General features: G+C 38.5%; 1 protein-coding gene across 6 annotated transcripts in view; it reads left to right on the forward strand.

Moving 5' to 3' along the window:
- OMA1 (OMA1 zinc metallopeptidase) overlaps positions 1–13,063 on the forward strand; it is a 49,385-nt gene extending 36,322 nt beyond the window's left edge. For all 6 annotated transcript variants that reach the window (XM_058174344.1, XM_058174346.1, XM_058174343.1 and 3 more), the window contains exon 9: positions 8,583–13,063. In XM_058174344.1, coding sequence (XP_058030327.1) covers positions 8,583–8,777 — 195 coding nt within the window. In that variant the 3' untranslated portion in view covers positions 8,778–13,063. The remainder of the gene's footprint in view (positions 1–8,582) is intronic.
- The last annotated feature ends 11,277 nt before the right edge of the window (positions 13,064–24,340 follow it).

Here is a 24,340-nt window from a genome sequence, read left to right on the forward strand (position 1 = left end):
ATTTAAAAAAAATTCCTATTAAACTTAGACAAATAATTTGTTGCAAATTGAGTTGATGATTTTGGCAAACTATCCACCACATTCATGTGATCCCTTTCCAGGACAGTTGTTGCCATGTCAGACTTGCCATCAGTAAAGCTGAGCTACTTTAGTTTTAGCACTGTACATACGTTTGCATTGAATAATATCTGTCATTGAAATGCCTTTTCCATGAGTTTAGCTACTGTTTTCCTCTCTTCCCTTCCTCCTCCTCTGATCTTCAGTGTTATTTTTTATTTAACTGTTCTAAATAATTTGTTTCCATCAAAAATCAGCTCCAAATAATTTATGAATAAAATATTCATTAATTTCTCTGTTTGGATCAGATGAATTTGTAGTCTCCACAACTCTTAAATTATTGGGAATATTGGAGAAGATTTTCGAGTTTACATTTCTGATTTGTACTGGAAATTTAAGCATGTAAGCATTCGGTTCTGTCCCTTACCTCTAGTTTTGTCCTACAAACTAGCTGAAAATTTGAATGAATCTCGCTGTATAATTCCTGTATGTCTATTCAGAAATAATTTCAGCTGGACTCAATTAATGCCAACGGCTAAAGTTTAATTGTTAGTTGCAAAAAGGAGGGATTTTCAGATTTTTACTAATCAAATGTAAACCTGTACAGCTATGATTGTGGGTCATTTCCATTCAAATACTTCACATAATGTTTTTCTTTCGAAGCAGCCCCATATACCTTAATGTTTGAGAGCACCTCCTGAAATGGAAACACACATATGTTTTTCTATTTTGTGACCATAATGCATATTTAAAAAAGAGCTATATTCTTGTTGAAAGATGGTGTTATCATTATTATTTTACAGATCTAACCATCCACTCAATGTCATAGTGATAGAAACGAGAGGAATCTTGGTGCAGGAAATCATGAATACTATTGTATCTTAGAAGTTTTCCATGATTATAACCAAATGGTTACTTATACTGAGAAACCAAGAACTCATTCTCACTTCTAATTTGCTGAGACTGGAAGATGACATTTTTTAAAACACCGGCACGTTTATTTAAGGAAAAGCTATTCCCTTTATAGCAAGAAGTGGAAGGAGATTTTCAATTTAGCATGGAAAAAGAAATCCTTGAGGAGACATCTGAAATACAGAATTGGTTTGTACAGATTTAAGATAAGCAAGTCAGAGGGGAAATTTAACACTTGGATGATCGAAGATAGATGGAGAAAAGTATTCTGGGAATGTATCATTTAGGACACTATATATGCTGCCGATCTGTGATTATTTGTGTAAGCAGATGATAAGCAGACAAACTTGTGTGGAGACCATATATTATATTTTTAAACTGTGTCATTGGTTCCCAAACTGGGTTTATTTCTTCACATATTGAAACTGAGGCTGGAGTCAGCACTGTAATTCAGGAGACTATAAATATATATTGTTTACTGTGTTTTTCCTTTAAAATTTATTTTACTTGCCTATAAAATTGTAAGGCTTGCAAAAACGAAAATGGTATTTACAAACCTTTGGAGTCCTGTTCCTTGGGGATAATTCGCAGCCTGGCCTTTTTAAAGGTAACCTTACTTCCAATAACCCGAACTCTTAAGTGATACAGTGGATGTTGTTTTCTATATACATAATGAATGTGGCATCTGCTTTGGAGAAGCAATCAGAATTTGGCAGAAAGTACAGTGCACTGAAGCTATACTTATATACTTAAGGCAGGGGTGTCCAAACTTGGTCCCTTTAAGACTTTTGGACTTCAACTCCCAGAGTCCCTCAGCCAGCAAAGCTGGCTGAGGAACTCTGGGAGTTGAAGTCCAAAAGTCTTAAAGGGACCAAGTTTGGACACCCCTGACTTAAGGGATGTGGTATAAAGAAGCTGTTGTAAAATAGGGCACAGAATATATATAATCTATGTACACATTTCCTACTAGACAAGACACAGCCAAAGCTTTCATAAGCATCATTTATCTGTTATCTTTTAGACCTTCTTCAAATGTCACAACTCTTGCAGTTCATAATCTCATAATCTTGTATACATTTGTGATTGCTATGCCAAATTGGGGGTGGGGAGAACTTCCAGTCTGGAAGAAATATTGATCTGACCACTAATGCTTACTGCAGGCTCAGGGATAGTTCTAGAAGTTTCAGGTAAATCAACATTGTTCTGTTTTTGTGCGCCTCCAATCACATTAAACGCCATGCAGACTTTATGCTGAGCCATAACGTGGAACTTTGTTCGCTAACGCAGAATTGAAAAAAAATGAATTCTCAGTCCATCCCAGTTGCATCTTTTTCAAGAGCTGTCACATGCTATCAAACAATATAGACCAGGGGTCTCCAACCTTGGCAACTTTAAGCCTGGCAGCTTTTCTGGCTGGGGAATTCAGGGAGTTGATGTCCTCCAGGCTTAAAGTTGCCAAGATTGGAGACCGCTTATGCTTGCTAGGTATGTGCCAAGAAAGTGTTTCTAACACAGAAAACATGTTTAAGAGGTCTCTGCCTTGCAAGAAAGGAACAACTAATGGCTTTGAGCTACACTTCAGTGGGTTGATGTTTCTTTTCCTGGCAGAGTTCCTGTGTCTTGAAAGAGCCTGTATGAGCAGAAATAAATGAAGACCGTATTTCCTAACACAGGATCTTCAGCTTCTTTTCTGTTTTTAACTGTTCAAGGCATAGCAATTTCTAATTGAGTAGTTATCCATTCCAGACCTCTGTTATAGATCTGTTATGCCCCAAAGCACAAATGAAGCTGAATCATGCAAAGCGTACCTTTCATCCAGTAAGCTCGTGTCTTCTTACCTCCCCAAGAATAAATAATATTTTAAAAAGGCTAAATAATAATGGATGAACATTAGGATGCAGCGTGGATTACAGTCGATACCAAATTAAATCTCAGGAGAGTGCTTTAATCATGCTGTGAATTTCTTGAACTGTTTTAAATGGAAAAAGTGGTAATGGACCAAGATTAGGCTATTTTTCTTGCTAAGTTTCAATTCTGCTAGGATTCCCTCTTAAGTCAGTTCAATAAAGGGAGGATTTCCCTGGAAAGATGAGTCTTGGAATTAGAGAAGTACTGTCAAGTATTGGCATTGTTTGATCTAATTAATAAAGAAAACATGTAGCTCTCTGTAATTTAACACATGGAAGAAGGAAATGCATTGATAAATGATGTTAATACAGTTCTTGTTCCTATCAGTTCCAGAATCTTTTTTTTTTTTGGCTTTTCCCAAAATATAATGAAAACTGCAAGCCAAGGTACTTGAAGTATACTCAGACAAAACATAAGGCAAAACATAAATGTGTATAGCGACATTGAATATTGATTTTATTTTTTCCTTCACCCTACTGATGAAAAGAAATGTTGAGTGAACTGTACATATAGTGTATTCAAAACAAAGACACTTGTAACAGCTAAATATACACAATATTCATGGCCATTAGATGGGATAGTCAGGGTTTGCATTAATTACTAGATAGGCTAGAGATACAAGAAAAGTTATTGGTAAAGAAAAACCACTACTTTGAATAGTACCCAGAAGCCTACTAAGAACTTATGCAACAACTGCAGTATTGATATAACTCAGGTGTTGTGGTTTTCGGTTGTTAGTAAGTAGATCATAATGTTCTATATCAGTTGCAGCTTCTGAATTTCAGATGGTCCTTAAACAGTATAAGGAATAAACTGCTATCATCAGAAGTGGATATGCTCTAAATACATTTGGTCTGCTAGCTGAAGCTGAGCAAACATTTTGGCCACAGCCTCCAACTGCCCAGCAGGTAGCCATGAATGCAGGAGGACCCTTAAATCTTGTATCTCCTATTTCAGGGTGAATGCTACCCTATCCAGGGTTATCACTTGAGCAGAAGGAGAACCAGTTGATCCCTGGACATAGAAGAACTCTGTCTGGTTTACGTTTCACTTCAATCTTTATCATTTCATCCAGACACTCACAACTTCCAGGAACTGAGTCAAGATTATAACAGCATCTGTGTGGCTGAGCCCCAATCCAATAGATGACCCTTTTTCCAGCATCCTCATACATATGTTAAACAACAGAAGTAAAGGACTTAGTCTCTGGGAAATCCCACGGGGAAAACCTATGGAACTGATCTCTCCTCCCCTGTCCTCCCCTGTACTCTGACTGTAGTGTAGAGCCGGCTTGGGAAGAAATGAAGCCATTGTAATGCAGTTATTTCCAGCCCTTACAGTTTGTCCAGAAGAATCCCATGATCAGTGGCATCAAAGGTAGTTCAGTAGTCTGATAGGACTAGGAGGAAGAGGGCTCCCTCCATGAGGTTCTAACAAAAATCATTTTCTAGAGCAATCAGTGCCATTACTTTCCTATGCCTAGCTCTGAAATCCTGATTGAAATGACCCAGATAATAATCCCTTTCCTCTAGAGCAGGAGTTCATAACTGTTCTGTGCTATAGACTCTTTTGAGAGTCTGGTGAAATCAACAACCCTGTTTCATGAAAATGTATTTAAATGCATAAAAAAGCATGCAGAGATGTAGATTATTATAAAGGAAGCCAATTAAGCTCAAGTTTAGTTACCAAAATACTAAAAAGTAACAACCATGTAATGTAATAATAAATGTGCTTCTTTATTAATCCATTTATCAATAACAAGGCAATGCCCTTTTTTTGATGTAATAATTTTAGATAGTGAGATTTATTGAAGTTAACAAATATCTTTGGAGTCCAGAGGTCATAAATTACTTTATTGCCTCCATACATTATTGAATGAAAAACTAAATTTCACTTGTTTAGTGAAAATAAAGTTATTTTTCCCATTCAACTTTGTGGACTTCCTGAAATCTATCCACAGATTCCAAGCCATTTGTGGACTCTAGATTGAAAACCCCTGCTCTAGAGCAGGGGTCTCCATACTTGGCAATTTTAAGACATGTGGACTTCAATTCCCAGAATCTCCAGCCAGCATGGCTGGCTCAGGAATTCTGGAAGTTGAAGTCCACACATCTTAAAGTTGCCAAGTATGGAGAGCCTTGGTCTACAGCATTTCTCACTTCCCATTCAGCTTCCTCTGCTGAAGCAACTTCCAGTATCCAATTGCCAATCTGCATTCAATTCCCAACTTCCAGCATCCAATTAGCAATCAGTATAAGGCTCCCATTTTCCAGTATCATCTTTTTATAACTTATTCAATGCTTTGAAGCAAACAAAAGGCCCAACAGCTGTATGAGCTATGATAGAGATATAAAGCTAAGTATCATCAGTGTATTGATGATACCTCACCCCAAACTCTTATATTACGGTATCCCGCAGCCTCATGTAGATATTAAATAGGAGAAGAAAGAGAACTGAGGCCTGGGGCGCCCCACAAAGTAGGGGTGGCAGTCTGATCTTTTCCGCACCTCCTGACATCAACACTGACTGGAACTGACCATAGGAGGAAGAAAATCTGCGCAACACAGTATCACCCACCCCCAAAGCAGGTCCGGAAGCACACCATGATGTGGTGAAGACTGCTAAGAGGTCAAGAATAATGAGGCTGGCCGCACTCCCCCATCCTGCTCCCATCAGAGATCATCTAAGAGTATGATCTCAGTCCCATGAAGCCTGACTGAAAAGGATCCAGATAATCTAGTTTGGTCTAAGTTGAATAATAATTATTGCAGCATTTACAACTTTCCCATTATTTCGGCCTGCCCTATAAGATCCAACAGGGCGAACAAATCCCATCCATTAAGCAACCTGTCTGGTGAGCTGTAGAAGAAAGCAGGCCTTCTTTGTCATGGTGCATATCTTCTAGAATAGTATCTTTCCCCAGATGCTCTGCAAACCTTTAGACATTTAAACCTGGTTTTCCCCCTAAGCTCTAGGATAGATTGTTGATGTGCTCATTTGATCTGTATAGTTATAGTATGTGCTTTCCTCATTACATGCTATTAATTTTTTGTTATTGTTCTTCCTATTGCATTGGTTTTAATTGTATTCCACCCAGAATTGGCTTTGAGTTGATTTATTTTGTAAATCAAAATAATAAATCAATACTATATTGTTTCATATGTTTCTACTTGCTTTGGTGAAAGAATATGGGGTTAGCTGTACAACAAACAAGGAGAAATTAATACTAGCTAATGCTAGAAGAAAGCAAGTTGTTGTTAAAGGGCAGATAATGCAGCTTTCCCTTTAACATTAGCAGGCTTTCAAAAAGAAATTAGCATCAGTTGGATGGAGTAAGCGATGGGGGATTTCCCTTGCTTAAATTCTGGAAAAAAATTCCTTCCCTGAAGGGGCTCTTTACGTGGGGAGAAATTAATGCCTTTAGAATGAAGTGCTGATGTCTCACAAAAGGGAAGGGCTAAACTTGACCAAGAGATTCAAAGCACAGGAAACGACTTCCAACCCATTCGTTTAGTGACCTTCAGAAAAATGACCTATTTTCACACTTACGACTGTTGCAGGATCCCCGTGGTCACATGATTAAAATTTGGGCACTTGATAACCAGCAATGTATTTATGATAGTAGCAATGTGTCGAGGTCCTGTGATTGCTATCTGTAGCCTTCTAAGCCAGCTTCCGACAAGCAAAATCAATGGGGGAAGTCAGATCCACTTTTTATTTTATTTTATTTGAATTTATATCCCGCCCTTCTCCGAAGACTCAGGGCGGCTTACACTGTGTTAAGCAATAGTCTTCATCCATTTGTATATTATATACAAAGTCAACTTTTATTGCCTCCAACAATCTGGGTCCTCATTTTACCTACCTTATAAAGGATGGAAGGCTGAGTCAACCTTGGGCCTGGTGGGACTTGAACTTGCAGTAATTGCAAGCAGCTGTGTTAATAACAGACAGGCTTAGTCTGCTGAGCCACCAGAGGCCCTTAACAACTGCACAATCCCCTTAACAATTACAGTGACTCACTTAACCACTGTGGCAAAAAAAAAAAAGATCAAATGAGGCACAACTCATTTAGCAACTGCCTTGCTTAGCAGTGTAAATTTGGGACCCAGACATGGTCATAAGTCAAGGATTGTTCTGCCTTTAGGGCGTTAGGTATAAATCAATGTGAAGAACTGCTTTGGCAGGCTTTCAAGATTCTGCCGCAGTATGCTATTTGCAGTAAAGTTCATTCCCGAAATGGAAGCGATCCTTGTTTCCGAAGTTCGGCTTTGGGGTTTGACGCTGTTGGAAACATTTGGAAGGAAAGGTGTCAAACTCCCGCATAGGCCATATTCATTATTTTCTTATTTTAGCTCTGGGAACATATAAATAGTAAGTATGCATTCAAATTTGCAGACAGATTTCATGATTAATTATTCTGCTCTGTTGAAGCAAATGACATAACGTTCTGTCCATACTTCAAGAAAAGGTGTTTTTCCTTCATATCCTTGTACTGACACAGGAACACATTTGGGAATGGCGGAAATGGGGCAGCACAGCAGAATATTACTCTTTTTGGTACATTGCAGAAATGGGATTTGTAAATATGGACAAACTGTATTTTTCCAGACCTAAGACTTTATTTCCACATGCACATACATGCAAGCAGCCATTTTTAGATTGAAGTCAAAGAATGCACTATGGCATAATTTAACTAAATTATTGACTAAAGAGATATCACCGTTATTTGTTTCCATATAACTATACAGTGGTATTTCTGCTGTTGCAATGCAACCGGTAACAGGTCTTAAACTACTTTGTGGTCCACAACATTATTGGCACTAAATAAAACAAAATAGTCAGCACAGGACATTCCCTCGGTGAGTCTAAATTTTCAGTACCAGCAATAAATCTTCATACAGGAAATTGTTGCAAATATCATTTTGAGTGGCCTAAAGTTTCAGAAGGTTCCCTGCTGAGCATAACTCTCTATCTCTCCTGCCTATAGCCTTCATTTTGTATTTAATGGATGATAAAACAGTGTGAAGTACGTTTAATCAGGCCCCTCTTACCCTCTCAAACTTGCACAGCCAAAATACTACTTTAAGCTGTGCCATGCCTTTTGCAACTTCAGCTCTGTTGCCGATGTTCTGTTAATTTAAATAAAAAAACTAAATAAAGGGAAAATGGGTACAATACTCTGTTTTACAAAAAACCCAAACACAGCAAGATTTTTTTTTCAGAAAATGCTACATTAGTATGAAAGGAACTGAATTTCCTCTTTTTAAGAAATAACCCAAATCGTTATGCTTGGCTTGAGTAATACCATTTGACATTAATGCAGTCATGCAGTGGCTTATGTTCAACACGAGAATAAGAGAAAACTCTGTCACTGCAAATATCTGTGAAGTTATTGATTGGTAAGTGGAAATGACTGGATCTACAGCTAGTGAATTTTTAGAAGCAATATTGAGAAGACCATGTGCAAATCAAAATGTTCTTTTGATTTTTTTCCCCAAAATTATTGGTAGTGTGCAAAATAGGTAGAAGTGTTATATTTTTAAAAAATGCTTCAGAGTAGTTTTCAATCCAAGCCAACAATATTGAATGAGGCAACATTGAGGTTTTGGTTGGAATTAGGATTTCCGGGTTAAATTTTGTTGATTAATGGTTTTGGGGTTTTTTTTTGCTTGTATCATAACACACCCTTTCTCTGTTTGCAGGCACTGAAAATAAGGGAAAGTTGCAACTGCCCGTCTTTGCCTGGTCAGGATCCTCGCCTTATATTCAAACTGAATATGCAGCATCTCTTGCAAGCATCTGAAGGCCAAAAAACCCCAAATATTACTCCTCCCAACATTAAACTTCCATTCTCAAAAAGGGGAACAGTCCCAGTTGACCATGTCAGTGGAAAATAACACTCAGGATGAAAGCCAAAATATTTCTGGATACTTTTTATCCAATTGCTCATCACGTGGTGGATCATATGCCAAAGGTTTTTGTGCAAACATTTGAAGACAACATGAAGAGAAAGATGTGAATCACGACTATGATTCCCCCACCCACTCAAAAAAAAATCCTAATGTGGATAAGAAACATGATGTTTGGATGAATTGGTAGAAAATGGCTTCTTATACACAGGGTTGTAATTCATCCCTCTTTGGAGTTGCCTGAAACTGGCTTCATAGAAGCGTGGATTCTACTTACGTAACAAGATATCTACCAAGGGCTGTTGCACCAGATGCTCAAAAACAAATGATTGTCCAATTTTCTTATAAAAATACCCATTATTTATATCGCATAATATCCAGCTTTATTTCTATATGAAAAGTGAGAGGGGATTTTTTACTTTCTGGTACTGGAAAAGTTAAAATCTTGCTTCTTCTTGAATGTCTGTTTAATTATGGCTCCTGTTTGCATGGCACATTTAAGTCATATTCACTAGTTCCCAGTCTATTATAAGCTTTAAACAGCTTTGTTCAGCTTGCATTGAATTGCAAAAAAAATTGCACCGCCTGTCATAAGAAGAAATGTGCAGTAAACTCTACAATGAACTGGGAAGAACATCGTCTAATTTATTGACTTCATATTGAGTCTCTTGTATTTCTGAAGACAGGTTAAGTCAGGTAGAGTCAGGTGTTATGATATGCTCAGCTGGTAACTATAAGGCTACAGCCATGTTGTTTCCTTAGCGTCGATAAGGAAGTAGCTTCTTGTTGCCATCTCCTGGGAAATTTTATTTTTAATTTCCAATTTCTTCTCCAGTGTTGGCATTTTCTCTTGGTCTCCCATTCATATTCTAAGAAAAATCCAATCATGCTTAGTTTTTGAGATCACTACATATTTCAGCCCAAAGTGTTGTGGAAATAAGTAAAAGTTAATATAGCAGAGATTTGATATTTATATCAACGTAAGTACTGCATGAAGACTTCTTTGCTACACTGAAGGCCAATACATCGCAACTTTTCCGTAGATTGATAAAAAGCCTTGTAATAAAAACTCTGGTGTTCCTTTTTGTCAGCATTTTGCAGGAACCAATATGTCTGAGTAGTTTCCTTTATTCCTCACCTATAGTCAGAAATCTTGCCAAAACTGAAGCAGCTAATTGCATCACTATAAATATACTCTGGGAATTGCTAGGGTGGAGCCATGTTAACTCTCTTCCTCCTGACCATCAGAGTTGATATTCAGCAGGTTCTGACCAGTTCTGGAGAACTGGTAGCGGAAATTTTGAGTAGTTCGGAGAACCAGTAAATACCACCTCTGACTGGCCCTGCCCCCATCTATTCTCTGCCAAGTCCCAGCTGATTGGGAAGAAATGGGGATTTTGCAGTAACCTTCCCCTGGAGTGGGGTGGGAATGGAGATGTTACAGTATCCTTTTCCTGCCATGCCCACCAAGCCACGCCCACCAAGCCACGCCCACAGAACTGGTGGTAAAAATTTTGAATCCCACCACTGCTGACCATCCTTGGCTGCCTCTGCCCTCTGGAATGTAGCCCCTCTCTCTTGGGAATCCAGACAACATTCACCACATGTTTTGCCTACCTGGCTTACAGTGACAGCTGTGCAGTGATACTTGGGCTTGCTGTTGACATTGGAGCTAGTATGTGATGTTGCATGGAGAAAGGCTAAACCTTTGGCTCTAAGGAATAGGTACCAGGAACTCCTTTGTAAAGTGAAAGCAATAAACTTCAGGGGGAGATGTCTCCTTCCATACCAGATGCACCAGTATTCTGCCTTGCAAATCTTGTTATTCTCTCTCTATATTCCCTTTTCAGATGCCCTCAAGCAGGAGGAAGGCCTTGAGATGCCCTCAAGAAACAGGAAAGTCATCACAACCACTTGTTCTTCCCGCTTCTCCATTCCATACATTTGTTACAGATTTAGACTGACACAAATCAGTCTGTGCTTAGTTAGGGCAGGTCTACAGGTATCTGTTGTTCTAATCCTGCATCAAGATGCTACATCAAGATGCTATAAGTCATGACCAAGAAATGAGGCTGAAGTTGCTCCTGCTCTTCCCCCTGTGGTGGTTACCACTGGTAGAGTGTTTTTTTCTGGCTCTGACTGGTGGCTTTTTGATATGGGAGTAGGATTGTCCCCTGTCTCTTGCGTTGCCTTGTCTTGAGTGCCAAACCATTTCCTCTTAAGCCCAGGAGGTTCTGCTATGCCTGACCAAGAATCATCAAGGTTGCTGTCACTCCTCTGGAGTAAGCATTTCTGTTCTGAGCCATTGGCAAGACAACACCCTACTTCCTTTCTCTCAGTCTGGCTGCAGAATTTCCTCTTGCCTCACTTGTTGCACCCCTTGAAATGGACAACTTCCATTGGGATAGTCCTTTGCAGCTGAGGGAGAAATTACTACTGCCTAATTTCAGGAGAAATCAGGGACGTGGTGGCTCAGTGGCTAAGACGCTGAGCTTGTCAATCGAAAGGTTGGCAATTCAGCAGTTCGAATCCATAGGGCGGCATAATGGGGTGAGCTCCCGTTACTTGTCTCAACTTCTGTCAACCTAGCAGTTTGAAAGCACATAAAAAATGCATGTAGAAAAATAGGGACCACTTTGGTAGGTAACGGCATTCCATGTGCTTTTGGCGTTTAGTCATGCCGGCCACATGACCACGGAGACATCTTCGGACAGTGCTGGCTCTTTGGCTTTGAAACGGAGATGAACACTGCCCCCTAGAGTCAGGAACGACTAGCACATATGTGCGAGGGGAACCTTTACCTTTACCTTTTAATTTCAGGAAGGCTGTGAAAAATGACTTCCTCAAGTTTGTGATGCCTTTTGGATAGTTTAAGCTTACGTTTCCTTCGTTAAAGATTAATATAATTAATGTAATTAAATATAACTTTCAGCTGCGTAGGGTAGATGAAATATCACTTAGATTGAACTCAGTGGATTTTTTTGTTTGGCTATCCATCGATAGGAAGTTCATGTGTTCCAGCTATGTGATATACTAATTTAAATTGTTGGAGTGAAACTGGAAATCTATTCTCAGCCATGGAAATTTACTAGGTCGCTGAGGCCATTCACTATCTCTCATCTCAACCTATTTGACTCAATTGACCTTGTAAAGAAAACTTAGGAGAGAGCGCCCTGTATATTGCCTTGAACTCCTGCAGAACCAGCATGATTTAACTTTAATGATTAAACATAAACATTTGGTGAGGACCCTGCCAGGCTAGAGCCTGTTTCCTAAAGCACATTGCTAAGATACATTGATACCATTCCTGAAGAAGTGCCTGAAGGCATGAGGATTAAAACAATCCGTCTAACCTTGTATTGCCTATTCATTCCTGTGTCCCTACTTTGAACCTAATTCATAACTAGCCCATTTGCACAGGGTTATCCTTGCAGTGTTTTCATTTTCCCCGTACATAAATATTCTATATTGAAACATACTGTTGCTAGCAATAATGATGATATCGCTCTTGGCCAATATTATAATAGTTCTGCAGCCCAACTGTTCTAGGGAGAACATGACTGTCAGAATGTAGTCCTTATTTTAGAACATTTGTTTACGCTATAAAACTTATTCCCTAAATCCCACTTCACCTATTACAGCAAAGGCTTTCCAATACTGGACAGCCAAGTTTCCAAAACAATTTAAAAGATTTACGCATCTTTTACTAAAGATATAAAAATACAGGAAGATGAGAAGTAGGAGATTTTTCTTCCATGTTATTCTGAGAAAAGTTTCCACCGGAATAAAGTATTTCTTTAAAAAATCTTAAGTAAAGTGTTCGTGAAATAAAAGCTATAGAGAATATTTCTATAACCAGAGACATTGCTGCCAAATTCCAGATTTCAGAAGTTCATCCATTGCTAGTTATGGTAGTCTCTGTATTTGTCAGTCAAGGTACATTGAAAAATTAATGTGTGGAACAGTTTTCAAAAATTATTGAATACATACCTTCACTTTTTTGTCACAATATGGGTGTGGCTGCTGTTTTCAGCCAGGGAGGTTAAGCCACAATAAGGATAGTGTGCTAAATGTCTATGCAACCCATTCACTGTCACTAATGAAGAGTGAAAGTTAAGCAATAATAAGAATTGATATTTAATTAATAATAATAATAATTAAGCCTAAGTGAATTATAGCTTAACGTTTCATCCAAAACTGAGATGGATGTTACCAAGCATGCCATGATTTGAAAATCCAGCATTAAGGCACCTCATGGTGAGATCGGTGGCAAATAAAATCAATCAATCAATCAACCAACCAACCAACCAATCAATAAAATAAAATAAATCAGTGTTTTCTGGTTTGTTAAACCTTCAACCCAAATCTGAAGCTAATCCATGCTTATGTTGTTCTGCTTTTTCACTTTTTTTTGCAAAATAGGACTAAATAGCTTCTATAAATTAAAGATAGGTCAAGTATATAATAGCATTAACTACCTAGAACCCTTGTTTAAAAGTGACGTGCCACCGATACTAAATAAGCCCAAAGTATTAATGTATAATTGGGAATGAGGTGTCTTGTTAAGGGCTGTTCTGCGAGGGGGGTAACTCTTTGGTTGTTCGAAATGCTCCTTTTTTATTTTGTTTTCACTAAAGGAAAGCAACTGAGAGAAAAACAATACTAGTTTATTTACTAATATTGAGCTTCATCATTACATGTAATTTATCTTTATCCAGAGAGGAATGTCCACAATTGGCGCTCTCTATTGCCAGTCTTGATTCTATACCAGTTGATTTAGTGTGCATCATTTTCAATTCTTTTATGCTTCAGAATGCAAGACCAAGCAAAAGGCACACGTTGGCCATTCTTGGCCACACCATTATTCCTATTTAGAATTTTGCTGCCCATTCTATAAACAGAAAAACATCAAAATACACTAAGCTAATGTACAGCATGTCTATGGAGATTCTCAGAAAAAAAAAAGCAGTTTTGGGATAATATACTGTAGTAATTACTTTCCCCCTATAGATCAAATAAATAGGTTAGAGACTATTTAATAAAAAATAAATAGGTTCTGTAGAAGTAAATGATGTAGGATGCCCGCACATTTGATGGGAAACGAAGAGAATATTTCTTGGCCAGTGTGTGTGAGATAACCCTTGTCTGCTCTCCTGCTGGGAGGGAGGACAATAGGAAAAAGGAGAAAAAGTAGTGCTTGTTTCACATTGGCAGGATGAAAAGATTGAGCATCGACACAGAAAGTGGCTTCAGACTTAGCCTCATTTTAAAACTAAAATCCCTGGGGTAGAGCTCTGATATAGAAAAAGAAACTGTGCTTTACAATGGTTTCCATCTATATCTTTTGAAAATGGAAGTGGATAACAAAACAATAGTTAAGTGTTTAGTTAAGCTACAGGACAGAGTTAAATAGCTATGGACAAAACAAAATTACAAGAAATGAAAAAGCTGGATAGAAGATGAAAGATTGGCAATAAAGCCCAGGATAGAAATCAAATTGAAACTAAATGTTTCTCATTTTTTACTTCGTGTGTAAAAGTGCTATTACTTGGCATATACATTCTATTCATTTGGCATGATAACTGAGAATGCCTTCTTCCAGTTGGATCGCTACAGATTTGGTCTGGGAGTTACATGGACCAGAACTTCAGAAGTTGAACAGGAATTCAACACAAGTTGAATGAGGAAATGTATTCAAATCCCACGTTATTAATGGAGGAAAAAAATCGAGAACCAGCATTTTAAATTGAATCTGGACAAACATGATACGCCCCTGGATAAAATATGAAAGCATTGGACCATACTGAGAATTTCCACATACAATTTTAGAGTAGAATAGACGAGACGAGACGAGAAGAGAAGAGAAGAGAAGAGAAGAGAATTATTTATTGGCCAAGTGTGATTGGACGCACAAGGAATTTGTCTTGTGCGAATATGTTCTCAGTGTACATAACAGAAAAGATCATCAAGAATTCTAAGGTACAACACTTAACGATAGACAAATAAGCAAGCAGGAAACAATTAGCTATACAATTTGGGATGAACACCCTTTGAATGGTGTGGCAGTAGAAATGGACTTCCAGAGAAAAAACTGCAGACTACAGAGACCAGGAGCACTACTCAGGTGACCCTGAGGATGTAGATAAACACATGACCCTCTAAAAGAATGCAAATGACCAGCTGTCTGCAAGGAATATAAATCCTTCCATTCCCCATTATCCTGTCAGAGCTGAATAAGCTTCTTGGATGAGAAGCGAAATGTCTTCAAAGAAAAAAACAAAGTCCAGTTGCCTCCTGAAGAAGCATCTTTGGGGATACAATTATTTGATACTGAATGGAACTGTGTTTGATGATTCTGATTCAGAAAAGACGGTGACAATATCTTACTAAGAATATATACAATAGATACTACTGTGCCACGGACACCATGGACTAGGCTTAAGACGGAATGCTAGCAGAACCAATTGAGAATGGGAAGTGTTATAACATTCATTCTTATGGTGCCTCACACTCTTCTGGTGCAACATGTTGTATTTTATGGCTTTAGAATAGAATAGAATAGAATAGAATAGAATAGAATAGAATAGAATAGAATAGAATAGAATAGAATAGAATACATTTTTTTTATTGGCCAAGTGTGATTGGACACACAAGAAATTTGTCTTGGTGCATATGCTCTCAGTGTACATAAAAAAAGATAAATTCATCAAGAATTCTAAGGTACAACACTTAATGATAGTCATAGGGTACAAATAAGCAATCAGGAAACAATCGCTATCAATATAAATTGTAAGGATACAAGCAACAAAGTTACAGGCCTACAGTCATAAGTGGAAGGACATGGGTGATGGGAACCATGAGAAGATTAATAGTAGTGCAGATTTAGATGGGGAAACTCAGTCTCCCCCAATCTGGTGACCTCCAAGTGAACTTGAACTGTTAAGTTCCATAACTGACAGGGTGTCTGAACTTGCTGGCTAGAAATTTTAGGAATTGTATTGCCCATAGCTTAGGAGAATGGCTGGATAAGAAAAGAACTTGGAGGCAGAAATCGGTGCAGGGCAATTTAATTAAAACATTTCATTTGTATATTTCAATGTGTATTTCATTTTGCAAATGCCCATTATAGTTAGGTAATATTAAAAGATAGTTTATATGAGAAATATTTACATACCCCAAGGGTGTATTGCAGACTTCATTTTCACCTCGCAGTGCTTAGTAAATAGAGGATGCCCCCAGCTATGCCCAATCCGACAAATGGATATAAACTTTTAAAATTCCCGCTAAATGGAGAGCCTAATTCACTTTTCAAAAATTTGTATGCAAAACCAATTTCACTTGCCTCATCTTCTCTAGAAAGTTTTGTATAGTTTGTCTGAAGGACTTCATTATGACCTTTTTACCTGGTTGGGATTTGGAAAATAGAAACTGAAAAAATTTCTGAATAATAAGTTTCTTTGCAAAACAACAGGTCATTTTAGAAAACCCACCCCTCCTTCTGTCTCCTGATCATCTGACCACTTAGGCCACTTGACTTTGATTGCTTACTCTTTAGTAGTTCCCTTTGAACCAGATGAAAGCGATCAATGCTGGAGGAGTTTTTGCTTTATTGCACAGCAGTGGTGTCTCAGCAGGTGGTAGCATCTGCCTGACCTTGTTTGAGCTTGAAAGGGAAGCAAAGTCGGGCCTGGTTATTACATGAAGGAGAGTCCAGTAAGACACCTCATGGTTATAGGCAAAACTGGAAGTTAAAAAAAAAATCTAGACAAAGACGATGTCAGTCTCCTTCCTTACGGTTGCCAAGACAACCTCATGGACATGTCTACTGTATGAGTTGGGCAGGAGCTGTGCTTAATTTGAAGACTACTCAACTTTTTTACGTAGCAGTAGAATATATGTCTTTCTGCATGGATGAATACACTTTGGCTATTAACCCTTAGTAGAAGTCTCCCCATAAAAAGGATCTCTTCAACTACAAAGCAAGGCTAGATGTACTTCCTAAAGAATGGTCCCCAATACGGATAGTCCTTGACTTACAACCATAATTGAGTCCAAAAATTCTGTTGCTAAGTGAGTTTTGCCATCTTTTATGATCTTTCTTGATGCAGTTGTTAAGTAACATAGTTGTTAAGTGGATCTGGCTTCCCCATTGACTTTGCTTATCAGAAGGTCGCAAAAGGTGATCACATGACCCCAGGATACTGCAATATCATAAATTTGAACTTGTTTCCAAGCATCTGAGTTTTAACTACACGACAATGTGGATGCTGCAACTGTTGTAAGTGTGAAAAATGGTTATAAGATTTTTTCCCCCAGTATTGTTGTAACAAAGACTACCCGTATAATAACACATATCTTCCCAAATAACTTCGCAAATAAAAGCTGTGCTGGAAGAGCATCCCTTAATACATATTGCCTAATTAAAGTCCCTTGATTCAAAATGAATTTCATGACATAATGCAATATGCTCCTTACCTTCTGTGATGGTCAGAAAAGGAGGGAGTTGAGAGGAAGCATGTTGGCTGGGGAATCCTGCAAGCTGAAGTCCATGCATCTTGGACTTGTTGAGGTTAATAAACTCATCATGACTTGGCTCTGAAGACCACAGTGTGAGGTTTTATTCCTACTGGTGTCTTTCAGCTCACATATAGTGCTTTTGTGTTTTTTGTGTCATGGGAAAAAAAATTGGTGCTATAAGGAGAAATAAAAAATGCAACAGCACACCACAACCAGAGAAAGGTAGATCACAGCACCAGATAGTAGCAGCAGAAACAATTGGAAATGACGATGCATGTTCAGTTCCAGAGACCAACTTGCTCTCTCCCTTGTGGGGTATTTTCCCCTACATGGTTAAACTTTTAACTGGCAAGAGGCACCTCCAGAAGATAAAAGAGCAGGATGATTTTTATCCCAAACATTACAATAGTAATGTTGCATTGCAAACGAATCTTTCTCTGTCCTCTGTGACCAATTTCTAGGACATCTGTGAAAGTCTGCGCTGGTTACAATACTTCTGTAATTTTTTTTCTTTTGCTCCAGATAATTCTTTCCTAGTGATGTTGCAGCCTGTTTACCCCATTATCAGTTAGTTGCAGTGAACAATGTAGCACTTACGTGGCCTCTGCCCTTGTTCAAATGCTTCCTGTCCTACTGTCTTATGCATTTGGTTGAAGGCTTGAGGTAATTAAATTTCTCTCCTTTTCCCTCTAGTAACATTGATCCATATTGGATATTTAGACTCCAGAGAATCAAAGCTCTTTATTCCTGCCTGGAATATGTTGCCCTTTGATTTATTCCTTACGTGCACAGAATAAAGGAAAACTGACTAATGTATTAGAGCCACAGCAACAAGAGTTGTTAACCACAAGATGGCAGTTCAACTGTCTCTATGAGACTCTTTTAATTGATGTGTTGAAATTGCTCAGTTTTTAGTCTAGCTTTGGCAAATCGAGATGGTCTTTCTTTGGGGCTTTTACTTTTTTTAAAAAAAATTTTTTTGATTCTTGCACAATATTCCATGTTCAAACCGGAAGCTTTTTGGAAACTTACTATTTGTTCTGATGATGCTTGTATTTCTAGGAAGTTTAAGATTTTTTTTTTCATTCCACATGCTCTAAAATGGCAATGGAAGATCTGTGGGTAGAATTACTCTTGCAAAGTAAATAAAGAATTAGTAATACTTGGTACCGTAGTAGTTTAGACCTTCCCTCTTCTCCCTTCCTCTTTATATAGGTTTCTTAAAAACATGTTCTTGTGTGCCATAATCTGTTTGAATATCAAGATCTGCTAAGATGCAGTCATCTGCTAAGATGACTTTAAACCTTCGGACCTTTCGCCGCGAACTGAAGACATATCTTTTCATTCGCGCGGGGCTGGCTTAAATTTTATTGATTTTAAATTTTCTACCATTAATTTTTAAATGGGGTTTTAGTTTTTATATATTTTAAAGTTTCAGGCCAATTATAATAAGTTTTTTAAATTTGCATTTTAAACTGTATATTGTATTGTTTGTTTTTACTTTGCCTGTACACCGCCCTGAGTCCTTCGGGAGAAGGGCGGTATAAAAATCAAATAAATAATAATAATAATAATAAATAATAATAATAATAAAACAGTACATTTTTTTTAAAAAAATCCATTATTAACAAAGGCCTTTTGTATAATTGCTACTCTATTGGTACGGAGACTGCTGTCAGGCCTGCAAGCCACCTTTTGCATTGGGCCTTCAGGCCTGCCACATTTACTACTGTGGGAAACTGGGAGGGGGGATTATATGGAGCATGGGTGATATATAGTCATAATAACATTCTGTTCTCAGAGACTCAAGGACATCTTGCCCTGGGAACTGGGAGGCATCTCCAGTTGAGAAGGTGCTTTGATTGAGCCATGTGATGGACTTGTGGGTGGGGAAAACCTGGAAGCTTTCAGATTCAGGTTTTCCCAGATGTGCCAATATGACATCTCTAATAAAATGGAACTTTGAGGAACATCAAGCCTTGGAGTTTTCTTTCATTGGAGGTGTTACTTGGAACGCTGACAGCTGCTTTAGAACTACAGAGACCTACTGGATTAAGCGAAGGAATGCTAAATAGCCCAGGAAGGAAATAGTGCTGTAGTAAAAAGGGTTAGATAATAATAGCAAAAGCTTTGCTTATGAGCCCCAGCATTACCTTTTCAATGTAGATCTAAAGAATGTTCCCTCTTCCTCCAGATCTGAACCAGAGGTGGGTTCCTGCAGGTTCTGACCAGTTCTGGAGAACCGGTAGCGGAAATTTTGAGTAGTTCAGAGAACCGGTAATAAAAATTCTGACTGGCCCCACCCCCATCTATTTTCTGCCTCCCAAGTCCAGCTGATCAGGAGGAAATGGGGATTTTGCAGTAACCTTCCCCTGGAGTGGGGAGGGAATGGAGATTTTACAGTATCCTTCCCCTGCCACACCCACCAAGCCACGCCACGCCCACCAAGCCACACCCACAGAACCAGCAGTAAATTTTTTGAAACCCACCACTGATCTGAACCAGTCTGTTCAGTACTAGACAGTGTCAAAATATGGAAGGAATTGTCACCTCAAATTGGATGATGTTACGTTGAACTGGGATTGTAGGACTATATGGTTTAATATGCTCCTTAGGCAGCTTCCTGGGTTCTTGTAAAAATCCTAGGTGGGTAAAACTGACAGTTGTTTCAGAAAAAAATATAGAACTGTTTATTTTGGGAGTTATCCTTGATGACTGGAGGCTGGTAATAAGGAAGTTAGGAAAGGTTGTCTTAGAGACTCCTTTGCCTGTGTAATGTATGTATGTTAAACTAAGTTTTAAATTGCTTCTATAAATCTTTCAGTCTAAAAATGAAGCTCACACTTTGTTTAGAATCTCCTATATAGAAAAAGCCAGCGGGAGGTGGCATTCAAAAAATAGATTTTAAGAAATGTGGCACTATTTCTTTATTTTAGCTACTCCAGTGCTCCTCCTATAAATTTTATGTAATTCCAGAGTCAAATGTGAAATAGAGGGCACCAACACAAACAGAAATATGGAAATTGGGGTCACAAATAACCAATAAAGAAATCAGAGTTTACTAAACTGTGTCCTCTTTTTGGTTTAAACCGTAGAACAAAACCCTCTCCAGAACAATGGAGAATCCTTGTTCTCCTTATATGGATTTACACCAGGTCTTAGCTGCATAGAAGTTTTATATAGGCAGCACCAAGTTCTGTACTGCAGGCTTCATCTGGAATATTAACTAACATGTTTCATAAATTATTGGCAATCTTTAAAAGAAAGAACTTTTGAAGTATTATTGAGTAAAAACCAAAGTTGAGGGAACCCCCTCAGACTACATGCTCGTTCTGAATAAATATGTTTGAGTCTGAGTAGTACGCAGTAAGATGAATCTATCTATCATACATGTTTAGCGCAAAAGCCTATATTTGCTTTTCTTTTTATCCATACAGATTCGATCACTGCAGCTGGTTTGCTATTTGTTAAATACATGGGTTTTGCTCTCCGGGACCTCAGCTCATCAGTTACCAAGTGAGCAACCTGTCAGGGAAGCAACGCATATCATTTATTACTGTCAGATATCCAAAGATCAGAATCTTCCTTGAGCTTCTTATCCTTTGATGGCTTGGAAATGGAATAGCCATAAAAAAAACAAAAAACAAAACAAAACTTGAGCATAGGAAAAGAAAACGAAGGGCATAGAAGCAATTCACTGGGTGAAGTTGGATTGAATTCGTTTTGGTTTACAATATAGGCTGCTGTTTGAAAGTGTTGCTGACTGAATGTATCCTATTTATTTCTAAGTCTGCCTTCATATGAATCTGATGCCAACTTCTAGGAATGCATCAGTATATGTCCTGCTTTTATTTGTGTATTTTTCCAAAAGTTGGCAGGAGGGAGATACCTTGTTTTGTTCCCAAAGTATATCCTCTCCCCCACCATTAAGCCTTTTTTCAAAATGTCTCTTGTGGAAGATCAAGAATCGGAGGGAGGGGGAGGTAGAAACAATTTCTAAATAATTTTCTGATTTGCTATGTAGGCCCCTGTCAGAAACAGGGCTTCTTCTTACAAATCAGACCAAGATTTTGTATCAAAGGAGTTTTTGTTGGTTCTCATAAATTACTGAAACTTCACCCAATTATTTTGTCTTTCTGGAATCATGTAAACTAGGAGTCAAAAAGTGCCCTGGCCTTAATTCTTTCTCCATTCCTAAACTGAAATGTTACTAACTGTTGAATACGCAATAATTATTGTGCCACCCAATTGCTCCCTTTTCAGTCATCTCAGTCACTTGGCTGGGTAACAGGTAACAAAGCATATCAGATACTATACACCTCAAGGTGGCCCTTAGATCAGGGGTCTCCAACCTTGGCAACTTTAAGACTTGTGGATTTCAACTCCTAGAATTCCTCAGCCAGTTTTGTTGGCTGAGGAACTCTGGGAGTTGAAATCCACAAGACTTAAAGTTGTCAAGGTTGGAGACCCCTGCTTAGATGGCATCAATATACTGAAAGGGAGAAAATACTGTACTAATCCCCAAGTCAGATGCTAAAGACAACTTAATGCTGTCACCTTAAGCTGACTGAGCCATGGTTGCACAGTGGTTAGAATGCAGATTGCAGGCTAAATCTGCTGATAGCCAGGAGTTTGATTTTGCCCAGCTCAAAGTTGACTCAGCCTTCCATCCTTCTGAGGTTGGTCAAATGAGGACCCCTTTGTTGGGGGCAATATGCTGACTCTGTAAAACCGCTTAGAGAGGGCTGTAAAGCACTATGAAGTGGCATATAAGTCTGCTAATGCTATTCCTGGCCTAGAGATGAGATAAGGTCACTGTCCTTTAAGGACCCAGAAGTAAAAAGACACTGCCAATGTGCACAGTATGAATTGTGATTAAGGGCAAGTGAGGAAAGGCTTTTAACCTTTTCTTATTTGAAATAAATTGTCCACATTCTCTGAAACCTTAGAGCAATTTTAAATGGGAAACCCATAACAGATGGTTTAATTTTGCTTACCAGTCTCTGAATGTGAAATCTCCCTGCTGTTCTCCAACCTGACCCCTATGAACCATATCTTGAGAATGGATGCTTCACAATAGCTAAGCTATTCCATGCATCCTTATAAAGTTTCCTAAGGTTTTGTTAATTTCTATGTCAGTCACGTTTTAGACTAATAAATTCAAAGCATATTCTTGATAATCTTTGCTTTTCTCCTCTATCCAGAGATGAACTGATCGAGAAGTCTCCAGGAAAACCTTCGGATTTCCCAAATAGTGCAGAGTGTAACCAATGGTTTAATTTGATTGGTCATCTCTCTGAGTTGTTTGCAGGATAAAGAAACTTGAAATGGAAGAAGATCATCTATGAAGGAGGGAGTTCTCTGTTTCTTCATTAAAAATAGAACATTTGCATTGGAATGAAAATCAGAAAAAGCCGACAATAGAGTTTACTTGGTTCACAGAATTGATTGTAACTGCAATATAGTTTGTTTTTCACTTAATACAACTAAACATTGCATATCAACTTGGCCATTATGCCTAACTCAACAAACCATTGTTTTAAACAATCTTGGCCTTATTTATTTATTTATTTATTTAGTGCATTTGTATACCGCCCTTCTCCTGAAGGACTCAGGGCGGTTAACAGCCAATTTAAAAGATACAATAAATATACAATCAAAACAAAACTAAAATTAATATAAATAGTGGCCAAAATTAAAAACTAAGTAATATAAAAACTAAAACCCCATTTAAAATTACTTAATCAGGCTAGCCCAGCTCGACGGAATAAAAGAGTCTTCAGTTCACGGCGGAAAGTCCGAAGGTCTTACATTATATGCCTTACATTATATGAAAGGGAAACCTATAGCTCTTTCTCACCTCTACGTCAAAGGTTTATTTAATTACTTCAATTTGGCAGCATATAACTCCAGAATGATTCCAGAACATGTGCTGATAATCATGTATTTTTATACCATGCCCTCATAACTTTCTCTTTACCCTAATACCCTTCTTGCTCTCATACAATTTGGCAGGTTGTACTGACTGCTTTGTTACTGATGCAATTAAGGGTTGGGACCTGGCTCCTACTGGTCACTTTAAGCTGCTGCAGATGCCCAGGATCTCCTCCTCCTTGGCACTGAGAACTGCCAAGCATGGCCATTTTGGATGAACACCTGGCTTCTGCAGAGGCCTTGCCATGTAATGGCTGACCAACGCTTTCCAAAGCATCTGCCAGTCTTTTATCAATGTAATGTTCTCGCGCTGCACAGGAAGTCAATTTAAATTGGGAAAGAGAACATGATTTTACCAGCTATGTATTGCTCCTTCTGTTCCCATCAGCACCATCTCTGTGTTTATGTATGTATGTACAAAATTTATACGCTGTCCATCTCATATACATGCCTCCAGATAGTTCACAGTTGAAATGCTTCAGAAAAGGGGTTGCATGGAGGTATTTTTTACTATTTTTACTAAATTTGGGGGAAGCAATGACACCCTTTCCTTTCTGCCTTCAGAGGGCCTGAGAGCCATGGTGATCTGTTATTATGTGCAGGCTGATCACATGTTCTGTCAAGTAGCTATTTCCATTTCCTTATTTAAATAATTTATACGATCACACAATCTCCTAACAGCGATTCCAGGCAGGGTACACAGACTAACGCAACTGATTACAAACAATAGCCCACGACTGTTTGAGATAAATAATACATTCCAATCATAAAATCACATCAGCAAAGGTTGCCTAACCTCTCGCCCCAAATACCTGGGGAAACAGCCAGGTCTCCTGAAAAACCAATAGGGTTGGGGGCTATTGGGCAGGATGCTGCTCCACAATCTAAGTGCTGCTACAGAGAAGGGGTGACTCCTGGCTCCATCAAGATGGCATTGTTTAATAGAGGGGACCTGGAGCATGCCCTCTCTGCTAGATCTGGTGAGTTGAGCAGATTCATTGGGAAAGAGGCAGTTCCCTCGAATTGCCTGGCCTTATGCCATGTAGGAGTTTAGAGGTGACAACCACACAGGTGCACAAGCCAGGCAGTTTAATTAATTA

The sequence above is a fragment of the Ahaetulla prasina genome, chromosome 3 (genome assembly GCF_028640845.1).
Source record: "Ahaetulla prasina isolate Xishuangbanna chromosome 3, ASM2864084v1, whole genome shotgun sequence".
In the NCBI taxonomy this organism is placed as follows: domain Eukaryota; kingdom Metazoa; phylum Chordata; class Lepidosauria; order Squamata; family Colubridae; genus Ahaetulla; species Ahaetulla prasina.